Source organism: Hemiscyllium ocellatum, chromosome X (genome assembly GCF_020745735.1).
Source record: "Hemiscyllium ocellatum isolate sHemOce1 chromosome X, sHemOce1.pat.X.cur, whole genome shotgun sequence".
Taxonomy (NCBI): Eukaryota; Metazoa; Chordata; class Chondrichthyes; order Orectolobiformes; family Hemiscylliidae; genus Hemiscyllium; species Hemiscyllium ocellatum.
In genome coordinates, this window is record NC_083453.1 from 13,363,434 (window position 1) to 13,376,168 (window position 12,735).

At 39.3% G+C, this 12,735-nt stretch overlaps 1 protein-coding gene across 2 annotated transcripts; it reads right to left on the reverse strand.

Annotated features, from left to right (window-relative positions):
- Nucleotides 1-4,396: 4,396 nt before the first annotated feature.
- LOC132805810 (zinc finger CCCH domain-containing protein 10-like) lies at nucleotides 4,397-9,912 on the reverse strand. 2 transcript variants are annotated; one of them, XM_060821091.1, is made up of 2 exons: nucleotides 9,834-9,912; nucleotides 4,397-8,096 (listed from the first exon to the last, which is right to left on the reverse strand). In XM_060821091.1, exon 2 carries the CDS (start codon nucleotides 8,046-8,048, stop codon nucleotides 7,395-7,397), a length of 654 nt encoding a protein of 217 aa, XP_060677074.1. In that variant the 5' UTR covers nucleotides 8,049-8,096; nucleotides 9,834-9,912; the 3' UTR covers nucleotides 4,397-7,394. The 2 variants fall into 2 exon arrangements, with proteins under 2 accessions (XP_060677074.1, XP_060677075.1); XM_060821092.1 differs by having other exon boundaries at nucleotides 9,815-9,874.
- Nucleotides 9,913-12,735: the final 2,823 nt, after the last annotated feature.

Genomic DNA, 12,735 nt, shown 5'->3' on the forward strand with positions numbered 1-12,735 from the left:
AGAGGTAGGGACACCACCACTGTGCCATCGAGCCAAGACCAGTAGAAAATGGTTGATCAAGTCCCAAGCCCCAATGATATCCACATCCTACTGTAACCTAACTGGCTACTTCATAATCTGGAGCTGTGAATAGAGTTATATACTAATAATCAGCAGCCACAGCTCCACACTCAATCTTTGGCGAGTAGACGTAATTCGGAATGGAGCAGCTGAAGATGATCGAGTTGAGGAAACTTATGGCACCTTGCAGCGACAAACCAAGGGTACAATGACCACCTAACAAAGAACTTCATTTGCATCAAGTACAACTGCACTTACTGGACACTACCTTCACTCCAATTCGTATTTGCCAATACTTCGTCGACTTCCCCTACTTAAATACTGTCTTGCCGTAAAGGATGCTTGCTACTCTTGCATTCCATTTGGTATACAACTCTTGGGTCCATATCTGCATCAGGACCAAGATTAGGCTGAAGCTAAGATGTTCTGTCAGAATTTGACTGTGCAGCTCAAGAGTTTAAAACGATTACGTTTGCCATTGTGACACCACCTTCCGAAACATGAACACAATCATGATGGTGGAAATCATGACCATTTCATCTATGGTTAATCCGTTGTTAAGAGAATTCATTCAATCTCTTTCAATGTGCAGTAAATAAACAACCACAAAAGGAGACCAAAAGTGTAAAGACTCTTGTAAAAAAACAAAAACCAGCAATATTAAATAGTTACAATTTCAGGAACGAAAGTGTAGGGTGCCCTAAATGGATTCTATTTTTGAGTACTGAACTAGAGTGATAGTTTGACAGATACATAAAGCACCAAAAGCTCTTCTCTCAGCTCAACCCAAATCTCAGGACAACCTGTTGGTCAAGAAAACACTGGACTGCAGAAGGTATGCAGAATAATTGAGACCACATGCCTCACATTTGACCAAAACAACTACACGCAGATCAAATTCTTTACTAGGATTAAATTCAAATTGTGTGGTCCTAGGAACTATACTCTCAACCGCTTCTGCGCCAGGCTGGTCAGAGTATCCTTCGACTCATGGGCCTACCAGGAACCAGGCTAAGGTTAGCAATTCCTGCAATCAGTTGCGGGAAGGAGCCCAAGATGTTGGTGCCCTTTGCACCAGCAGACGTAAGGTTTTGCTCCAATGCTTGCCAATCAACATTAATATTTTAGAATAAATTTCATATTCTTCAAAGTTTTACTTTGATGGCAGGTAGTTTCTTTTTGTTTTTCCCATTGGCAGAGCATGTTGAACCAAACAACTTAAGTTTAAGGTCATGTCTGAGTTTTGCATGTAATGAACACTTGGGAGAGGTGCTGAAAGGCCACTGAGACTTGAAGAACTGGAATCCAGCAAACCTTTAGGAGATAAGGAGGAAAAAAAAGGAAAGGAACTACTCTTCAATTGCCAAGAGAAAGTTGAGAAAACAAAACTGGAGCAGTTAATTGCATCCCTTGGGCTTTTGTGGTATAATATCAACAGTTGTAATAATCCAAGTTCATATTTTTTAAATGTATGCCAAATGAAATTTGAAATTGAATTGCAACTGTATGAGTAACGTTGAATAGAGTAACAGGAAAATAAAAACTGGTTTAGCGACACAAACAGGACCTTTTCAGGCAATTTTCAACTCTCACATATCCAAACACCATTACCATTTGGCATTATTTCACTTTTGGTGGATTCTTTTAAATTTAGAAAAATAGCTGTCAACTTTCCTATTTTATTGATGAAAACAAACTCAATCAATAAGAGATACATATATATGAGAACTAAATTTTCCATTTTAGACACTCACTAAGCACATCCAATCAGAAACGAGACTAGTAAAACTGCTCTACTTCAGAAAATCTTTAGAGCTTCCTTGACTGTACTTGCATAGTGTTTTCACTTTCCATACAGTGATCTCACTAATTATTTAATGCTGAATTGGAAGCAAATTCTCACATGAACCTATTCCTACCAGAGATGGGCATCAATCTACAGATATTCACTTCAAGTGAATGCAGTAGAATAGTCATGTTAGTTCTCATCTCTAGTCCTGGAACATTACAACATGGCAATTCAAACTCAGCTTTAGAAAATCTAGAAATACTATCACGCAATTTTCTAACAGTTGTAAAAACCAAATTGGTTTATTAATATCTGTACATTAAAGTCATCACTTCTGTACCATACAAACATGATTCCTATCATGTAGCCAACAGGGTAGTCACTTGCATCTCAGGGTAACATTGTAAGAAAGCAAAGATCAGTATTAAGAGCAGTTACTCAGATTAAAGGATCCACAAAGTTCACTGCTTAGATCACAATGATTAACTATTTGATTTATTCATAAATCTTCTCAATCAAAATTTGCCAATTATACCAAACATGGAGGTATGGTAGAGGAAAATGCACCATAAGACACTATAAAACTTACAGTTGAGCAGGAAATAAATTTTCACATAGATGACCAAAAAGTGATACCCTTTGGTTAGAAAAGCTGAAACATCACCCACACTTTGGAAAACAAGAAATTAAAGTACAGAAAACAAAAACTTCAGGATAAAAGGGGAATTTTTTTTTAAAAAAACAGGCAAGACTGGTCAGCAAATCATCAAAAAAATGCTTTCAAAGCATTTCAAAGGGTTTAGTCTCATGGATATAGAATTTGCAAGTAGAGAATTTAATAAACTTGGTCAGGGCTGTTCTGTGAATAGTTCTGGTTCCCATGCTGTATAAAAAGACATGGAGAAAGTAAAAAAAAAGTCCTTCAATCAGAACAGTGGGAAGGAGCCCAAGATACTCGTGCCCTTTTCACCAGCAGACATAATGCCTTGCTCCAATACCTAGGCCTCATCAACATTAATATTTTAGAATAAAACCTGGTGCAATGGGAACATGCTTCATATTATTTAAAGTAAAACTTTAAAAACATGTAGTTGTGCGTTTTCCCCATTAGCAGAGGATGTTTAAACAAACAACTGAGGTTTATAGGCCATGCTTGAATTTTACACAATGAACACTTGGGAGAGGTTCTGAAATGCAAGTGCCACTTGAAGAACTGGAACCCAGCAAACACTTCGAGGTAAGGAAAAAAAAAAGAAAATGACTGGAAATAAGTTTTCAATTTCAAGGATGTTACTGGAGTTGAGCATATCAGGAAAAAATTTAAAATTAAGAGAGAAGACTTGACAGAGTTGCTTGAAATTATAAATGGCTAGACAAGGTAATTGTGGAAAAAATATTTCCACTTATTGCAGAATCCAAAATTAGGGGTCACAAATTCAAACAGTTCAAAAGGAACAGCATCTAACCAAACGGACCATCCATTACTCATCAGTGTCCCTCGCATCATGGCTTCTCTCTGCCTCAAATATTTTCTACAGATAGTGAGAACAAATTTAGCAGGCATGATCTATTTATATCTTTCTTACAAAAAAAGACTTAGTCTTAACATTTACCGCTCTTCAATGGCTCTCCTGAACATAAACCTTCATATTAGCATGCACACATGGAAAAATGTCAAACAAGGTTTAAATTCCCAATGGACATAATTGGTTTTAATTTTGATTATATTCAGGGTCCTTGGAAATTCAGCAGTCTGTACTGAATTCAGTAATTTAGGTACAATAGAATGACTCTCAACACCTCACCTAGCCAAAAAAGACCGTATTCCAAATCCGGAATACTGCTGTATGTCCCTTGCTGGGAGAGGATGTTTGGATGCCAGGGAAGGATGGGATCATTTATTTTGCAGGGTATCCTGTAGAACCAATGACCAAATATGGGAACATTTTTGACTAGAATTACATTTACCTTCCATTCTTCTAACATAACCTGCTTCTAAATAGAATTCAGATTTAAAGAAAAACACTCCTGTTTAAAACCACTAGCTAACAGGCAACTCACCTGCTTCTGATCCATGCTTTTTCCAAGATAAGCCCTTTCTCAACGGCTCCTCATATGGTTTCCAATTTTAAAACAACCCATTTCTAGTTTTTTAAAAACTATCTTCAAATATGATTTGCATAAAATCTTAAACAAATTAATTCCCCATCCTAGGTAGGTCACATACATCAGATCACTGACTGCAGTCAAAGTAGAAGACACAGGGAACTTGGAAAGTAGGTGGCAGTCTTTTCTTAAATAAATGCCATAGCCATTTCTCCCTCCTGCTGGTTAAAACAGCTCCAAAGTGATGAAGCTTTAACAGCATGTTTCATTGTACCTGTCACCTCCAAATGGTTTAGTAATCACGTTCTAATATTATTAGATTAGGTTGCGTTTAAACACTTCCTGGGGTGAAGGACAGAATTTTAACTCAAAGAACCATTATATCCCAGAATAGGCAATGCTATTTAAGTATGCACTACAAACACAAGAAATACAAAACAATTCACAAATGAAAATTTGCTTTATTGTTATACACTCAACAGACTTCCATAGAAATGAAGGTGAACACATTTTTGCTTTAAAAGATCTACAATTAAACGAAGTACACTTAGTTTAGGACTCTATAGGTTCTGCTGTCCTGGAGGTCTGCATCAGTGGAACGATTAACCATGGGAAAGAACAGTCTACATGTAATCGCATAGAAAAGCATTAACCATAGCAAAGAATTATGCAGCAATCAATATATACACATTATACACATACTGTACCATTAAACCTTTCCAGCCCATAAAGAACCCAACAATAGCAGTGATGGTTTCCCATTTTATTGGCATACCTAGATGGCAATTGAAGTGTTTACTAATATCAGAATAACCACTTCTCTGCAAGTTAAGTCCAATGCAGGAAACAATTTGGTAGCATAGTAATAATAAAACATTGAATGGTAAAATTAAAAAGAAACTACTTAGCAATCAGTAGTAAAAGCCAGTACTTAAACTGAAGGAACAGAATTGCAGTTCAGATCAATGGCAGATAGAATGCATGCGCTATCACAGTACTGCAACATTCTCCAGATGCACAGATCTCACTATGACCACATTAACTCAGACCTCAAATCAAAATCACAATTCCTTTGTATAAAATGTGTCAATAATTATGACAGGGTCTGTGTAAACTGTATAAAGAATTTCACTGTGAAAATACACTAAGAAATACAATTAATAATTATTTCTGAATCATTAAATAAATCTTGGTGCAACAGTATAGCCTGGGAGTTGTAAGCCAAGCAAAAACACTGTTGAACATCTTTTTTGACTGGAAAGGATTAACAATAACTGATGAGTAGCCATTGACCAAGAACTGCTCCTGACCACCCTCCCCAGAGTTAACTTAAATTTGAGTGGTGCCCAACAATTTAGGTAAATGTGAGGGGTGGGAGAAGAAATATTAACGGCTTAAATATTGACCCCAAGCTTTAAGTTGAAATGAACTAAATTCACATAGTACATACAAACACCATAATGGGGGATAAATGGATGCCAGAATCCTAAACCAATGAGGCCAGTTAGGACTGTAAATAGTATCACGGTGTGTTGCAGTGTAAGAATCTAAAATAAACACTACAAAGAGCAAGCGATACTCAAGCACTGTGGTTTGAGGAACTGAAAGAGGCTACAGTTAAATCCATGAAATTTGTATCATATACATTAATGGCAAAAACCTGCTTTAGGTCCTGCTGCGAGAAATTGATTTGAGTCATTTATGCAAATCTGATGAATAAGCTATTGTGCCCCATCTATCACAAACAGGATTCTACTGCACACTCAATTATGACTCATCCATCCCCGTATACCAATTATAACTAAAATAATTAATATTCCTAAACTACAAGAAAGGAATTCCAAAAGTATCTAGCAGTCGCAGTATTAGCTTGATATCCATCATCACCAATACCTCGTGGTAGCGCAATGAATTGCATTTTGCAACACAAAGCTGTATTTTATCCCTTGAGCTTAAAAGATGGCACAAAAGGAAGGAGATGGAAGCAGGTGGACAAAGGGAAATCAGGAATACAGTAGCTGTAGGGGTTAGCCCATGTCCACCATTACCAGTTGGAGTGGCAGAATGAAGACCAGCTGTTTCTTCAAAGAGAGGATGAGAATCGGAAGAAGGTTGTCTCTTTATTTGCTGCAACAGCCAGAGAAAGATCAAGATTTTCTGAGGCTAAATTTCTGGCCTCCAATAGGGGTAGCAGAGTGACAAGAAAAAATTTTTAAAACTTATGCACAGTAGCTGGGGAATTACTAATAGCAGGCAAAACTCTCTCTTCACTGGACATAGTGAAAACATGGCAACTAATATCTACACTCATTCAATTGTTTTAAATTTGAGTTTTAAAGTAGAAAGCAATACAAGATGACTAACAGAAAAACTGCATGGAGGAGCCATGGGCTCCCACCAATGCAAAAAAACAACCCACTACAATACAGATTTCTAATGACCAAAGTACCACCAACCCAACAATACCCATTATGCAGAGCATTAAAAATGCCTCATTCTTGTGGCACAGTTGACTAACTGGCAAATGATTGACTTGGTTCTCACAAAGGTCAGTTACATACAAAGTAACAAATACATGAGGCAGCTAACTACATGTTTAAAAGATGATTTGGGTATATGAAGGGCTGTAAGTTCCCATTCCCGAGATTTAGCTGACAAAATAGATCAGGACAGCAAGATCGATCAAGACTTATACAGCCCTTTAGTACCCAAAACCATTACAACTTGCAACACATACCAAAGCATCTCACCGTAACACACTGGATGATTTTACAGTACAGATGGTTCAATGAGTTGCCAATTTTGCCACTTAATTCACTTCTGCTTCTGTTACCTAGTTTTGCCAAAGATAAATCTGGCAAGCACCTCAAGTCTTGCAACACGTTTTCATAAAAGCAAATGCATGAAACTGTGAGAAGACTCAAACCTGCGCGTGTATGGCCATAATGCAGTCAATGGACGTAAAATTCAAATTGTGTTGCTTCGAAAATTGTCCAAAGCCAACACTGGATTATACCCAGACTTTCTTTCATACTTTTTTTTAAATTAGTGAACAGTGGAGGCAAGAAAAGAAGGTCAAATTATGCAAAATGGTTTAAATGTTCACAGCAGGGAAATGGGATATAAACATGAACCAATACCAGAATCTTCGATATTGTTCTTATTTCACCACCACTCCCAAATGAAAAGTTGGAAAGGGTATCACAGCAACCCCCGTCCATTTATAAATTCACGGTAGTGGTATGTTAAAACTGCCTTAGATTGATTGAGCTTGTGGTCTTATATTGGTCAATTTGTAAATTTGCAACTGTAAAGCAGAGTCCCAGCACAACGTTCTCAGATCTGACAAACTACATAGGTTTCTTTATTAGTATACTGAAGTGACAAACAGGTATTTAAGGAGTTGAGTCACACCTCTTTCACGTAATCAACTCCAATGTCACTGGGTGGTGAATCTCCCAGCTGTTGCAGTGGGCGTGGGTGTCATAGGTGTCATGGAGGTCATGGGGGTCATGGGAGTCATCATTCCCATCTTCACTTGGTTGCGGAGATTTGCATTCTGCTCCAGGAGGAGCTCATTGGTGGCCATCAGGTTTGACACCTGTTTTTGGAGATCCTCAACACGCTTTTGAAGCATGAGATTCTCTTCCTTCAGAAACCGGTAGTCAGCTGCGCCAGGATTTTGCATGCCGTAGTCGTATACTTCAAACCCCATGCCCTCCATCCTTCTCCTCTTCATGTGAGCGTCGTAGCCATCGTAGAGGTCATCGTAGCGGTCATATCTGCGTGCCAAGGGAGAAAACACCTGGCTGTGCGCCATACCTTGGTTTTCATAACCATACTCGTCGCGCTTTACGTGCAGGAACTTACATTTGGGCCCTCTTTGACAGTCACCCTTCTGATAGTCGTGGCAGATCGGAATCTCACCTTTATTAACAGGTAGATCAGAAGATAAAAGGCCAAGGGTGGACATCTCATTAGCGTCTGGGTGGCGGAACTTGCAGCGCTTACCGCGGTTGCAGACGTTGCGCAGGAAGTCACGGCAAATATCATCTGTACTGGGGCCAGCCTCCTCGGTGCCGTTATCTGGCATTTTTATAGATTAATTCTGCGCTGTTTAGCCAAGGCGCTACACAAGCAACTGCAAAAGAAAAAAAAAGGCAGGTCTTTACAGAGAATGAGCGATTCATTACAAATTAATTATTGCGCATTCTATAAAACATTGAATTTTGAGTAGTCGCAGTAGCACCATTACCAAGTGACTATTAGGACTCAAGAAATCTGTGCAACATGTGTTAGCACACAAAAAAAAATCACAAAGGAATCAGTCAGATCCACAAATGTGATGCGCGCAAAACCAAAGCTCTACAATTTATGGTTGCCTTCAAGTTTCATAATTTAGTGTTTAAATTAGGACACTATTCCATGCCAGAACACATGGATTTCTGGTGCGCCAATATAAACTCTTCCTTTGGAAAGGAGTACAATAGGCAAACACTAAAACTGCACTCAAAGATAATGTAGTAGATATCTAAGTGAATTATGCCAATCTACATCAAAAGGTAAGCCTTCACACAAGTTACCAATCTCAACATGCACAGGGGTAGTACTCGCAAACTCAGGATGCACATTAACCTCTCGATATTATTGGATTTTTGCTCTTAAAAATTTACAAGGCAGACTACCTTAAAAGAAAACAAAGCGGCCTTAAATATGAACTCTTAAAAGCACTTGACACAATGCAAACTAAAAGATTAATACTTTAGCAAAAAGCAGTGAAGTATCTGATCGGCATTAAGGCAGTTACGTCGAGGTCACCCTCACTGTTGTGCTAAGAGGCGCACTAACAGACACAGTTGATGGTTCTTTGCCCAAGGACCACCACAAAGTTGGGGCGGGGTGGCGGCAATGAATTCTCGCCGAATCATAACGTTTCACCTGGCTCCACTGAATGGATCGAAGTGATCTCATGTAGTTTCGTCAATTTTGAACATAATACATTCAACAGCATGTAAACCAAACAAGTCACAACGCTTGTACCCAGGTTTAGTTGTCTACGGTGTGCGGCGGGGGAATTAAATCCAATTGCGATACAAGAAAACTCTGCAGGTGTCGGTCCAATCGTTTGAGCTGCAGTAAATTTTACACCTCTTGCATTGTGTACAATCATTTTCAATGTAGTTTATCGGATTACAAGGCTTCTAGGCCTCAACGTCCTGATGCAGGAAACAACTGCATTCACGCTAAACCCTCAATCCTAACATTCAAACAGTTACAATAAATCGAGAAAGTGATCACGGGTGAAAGAAACAGAAAACAGGAACACATTTACACAAACGGTTCAGCTCCTCCAAACTACGAACAGATCCAGACAACGGCATCAGAACTGCAATTCGAGCCACTTTAAACAAGACTAAACACAAATATTTTTGCGATAAACTGTTTTAAGTATGGGAATTTGATTCAGTATTTAACATGTAAAAACCAAGGCGAACCTTTAAACAATTTTGTCCTCCCCTCCCCCACAAGTCTGATTTTATCCTGCGTGCCACGCACACGAACTAAAGCAGTTTATTCGATGGATGCTTCTGTCTTTAAAGCATCTTTAACCAATTTATCCAACAATGTGATTCGGCAGCCGCGGTCGCTCCAGATTACTGCTGTTGAACCAAGTGCCTCGCAAACGCGTTTGCTGGATTTCAGGCTGTAATGGCGCCTTTAGGCCTCGACTTCCTGTTACAAATTAAAATGACCCCCAGCTCACAAACAAACACGAATCTTCTAAGTACAACGTATGCACATATAAATCTTGGAATGATTCCAATGACCCCGAAGCTTTTAACATGTGTCAAAACTCACAAACCACGGGTAGGTTTACCTATACAGCACAGCTCCGTTCTGCTCAGTTCCTTCCCTCACAGGCTTCAACACAAAGAGGCTCAACGCAGGTCCTCCCAGTCAAGGGTAACTTCACGACAAAGAGCATTAAACTAGGTCCTCCCAGTCAAGAGGGACTACAAACTAAAACAAGGTGTATCATAGGCGCCTTTGACAACAAAATTTGAAAAACTCATTCGATGCCTCGCCGAATACTAAATACCATTTATTAAATGGAAATCGCTCATTTTTATTTAAGATGTGCCATTTTCATAAACGTAATTTTAGAAAACACAACACACTCTACATAGAAGTTTCGTAAACTACTCTGATACAGGAACAAGGGATTGGATTGTATCCACAGAATTCTGGTGTTTCCAATGAAAATTTAGGAATCAAATGCTTACACTATATTAAACATGAAAAAAGGGAAACACTGGATTTTATTTTATGAACATAATTTTTGGCAGTCTGATTTGAGAGATCGTACGAAATCTAGTAATCTGTATCACTCTTGCAACGATCATTCTTAACATTTTGACAATATTGCGGCGTCTTCTATCACGATGTTTATTTCTCCAAAAAAAATCAGCATTTGATTAACCATTGTTAATTCAGATCACACAAAATATCTGGCCAAAGTCGGGCAACTTATTCTAAGGCCTTCCAGAGCTGGTATATAATCGAAGATAGTTCACTACCTCCTTTCCCCCCACCCCACCCCCGCCTCCCGCCTTGTTTACGATGAGAGGAACTCGGCTTTCAAGGAGTAGTAAAACGAACCACACATTGCCTATGGAAAAGTAAACCTCTTCCTCTCAACAACACAGAACAGCAAACTAGTCCTTCAACTCCACTTAAATGCACGGCATCCTTTAGAAGCCACAAAATGTGGCCTTCATTATAGACACCAATCCTTCAACAATATTAAACCACAAGACTATTATTTACATTATTATTTCACTTCATCCAATAAATATGAAAACAAGTGAAATTTCGATGTTTCCCTTTAAATTCACAAAATTACTGTGCAATCATTTGAATTTAACTTCTCTTTCAGGTCATTTACAAAACTAGGAAAGAATTTACATAAATGATTTGGATGCGAGCATAAGAGGTATAGTTACTAAGTTTGCAGATGACACCAAAATTGGAGGTGTAGTGGACAGCGAACAGGGTTACCTCAGATTACAACAGGATCTTGATCAGATGGGCCAATGGGCTGAGAAGTAGCAGATGGAGTTTAATTCAGATAAATGCGAGGTGCTGCATTTTGGGAATCCAATCTTAGCAGGACTTATACACTTAATGGTAAGGTCCTAGGGAGTGTTGCTGAACAAAGACCTTGGACTGCAGGTTCATAGCTCATTGAAAGTGGAGTCGCAAGTAGATAGGATAGTGAAGAAGGCATTTGGTATGCTTTCCTTTATTGGTCAGAGTATTGAGTACAGGAATTGGGAGGGCATGTTGCTGCTATACAGGACATTGGTTAGGCCACTTGAAATATTGCGTGCAATTCTGGTCTCCTTCCTATCGGAAAGATGTTGTGAAACTTGAAAGGGATCAGAAAAGATTTACAAGGATGTTGCCAGGGTTGGAGGATTTGAGCTACACAGAGAGGCTGAACAGGCTGGGGCTGTTTTCCCTGCAGCGTCGGAGGCTGAGGGGTGACCTTATAGAGGTTTACAAAATTATGAGGGGCATGGATAGGGGAAATAGGCAAAGTCTTTTCCCTGGGGTCAGGGAGTCCAGAACTAGAGGGCATGGGTTTAGGGTGAGAGGGGAAAGATATAATAGAGGCCTACAAGGCAACTTTTTCACACAGAGGGTGGTACATGTATGGAATGAGCTGCCAGAGGAAGTGGGGGAGGCTGATACAATTGCAACATTTCAGAAGCATTTGGATGGGTATATGAATAGGAAGGGTTTGGAGGGGTATGGGCCGGGTGCTGGCAGGTGGGACTAGATTAGGTTGGGATATCTGGAAGGCGTGAATGGGTTGGACCGTTTGTTTCCATGCTGTACATCTCTATGACTCTAAAAGACCCACTTATTATCAACCTTATCCTTTAAAGGGTATACAATCTTTTCCGATCATTGCACTGTTAACTCTTGTGAGATGCACAAAGTGAAGATCATTTGTGGCCAATTTCAGAAAAATCTCTACTTTGTTTCTTCTTCATTTCACAATACCAGGGTTATTGAGAGAAAGATGGTTTGTTTTTGTACTACGAGTTTTAGGTGCTCTACTCTATTTTTTAAAATGTTTACATGGGCTTTTTTGGCAAGCAAAGAGTTAATTGCTTGTATGTGAAAAAAAATGTTTCAGTGATTTGGTTAGGCATGGATAATGCAAAAAGCAGGAAGGTATTTAAATGGTTACTCTGTCTGCACGTGCCCAATTCACACTGCTACAAAAGATGTTACCAAAGGACAAGTAATCACAACTTTGTCAGTGGTGGTCCAGGATCTAACTATCGATTGTGTATCAACGGTCAAATTTTTTTAATATATTAGATTAGATCACTTACAGTGTGGAAACAGGCCCTTCGGCCCAACAAGTCCACACCGACCTTCCGGAGAGCAAGACCCATTCCCCTACATTTACCCCTTCACCTAACACTATTGGCCATGCTAAATTGCCCATTCATTTGGACTGTGGGAGGAAACCGGAGTTTCCGGAGGAAACCCACGCAGACACAGGGAGAACGTGCAAACTCCACACAGACAGTTGCCCGAGGTGGGAATTGAACCCGGGTCTCTGGTGCTGTGAGGCAACAGCAGTGCTAACCACTGTGCCACCATGCCGCCCATTTAACTGCGAACCAATGGTCCATTAATATAATTGTAAATGTAGAATTGATCCTATTGTATTAGGAATCATTATTCAATTGCTTGCATCA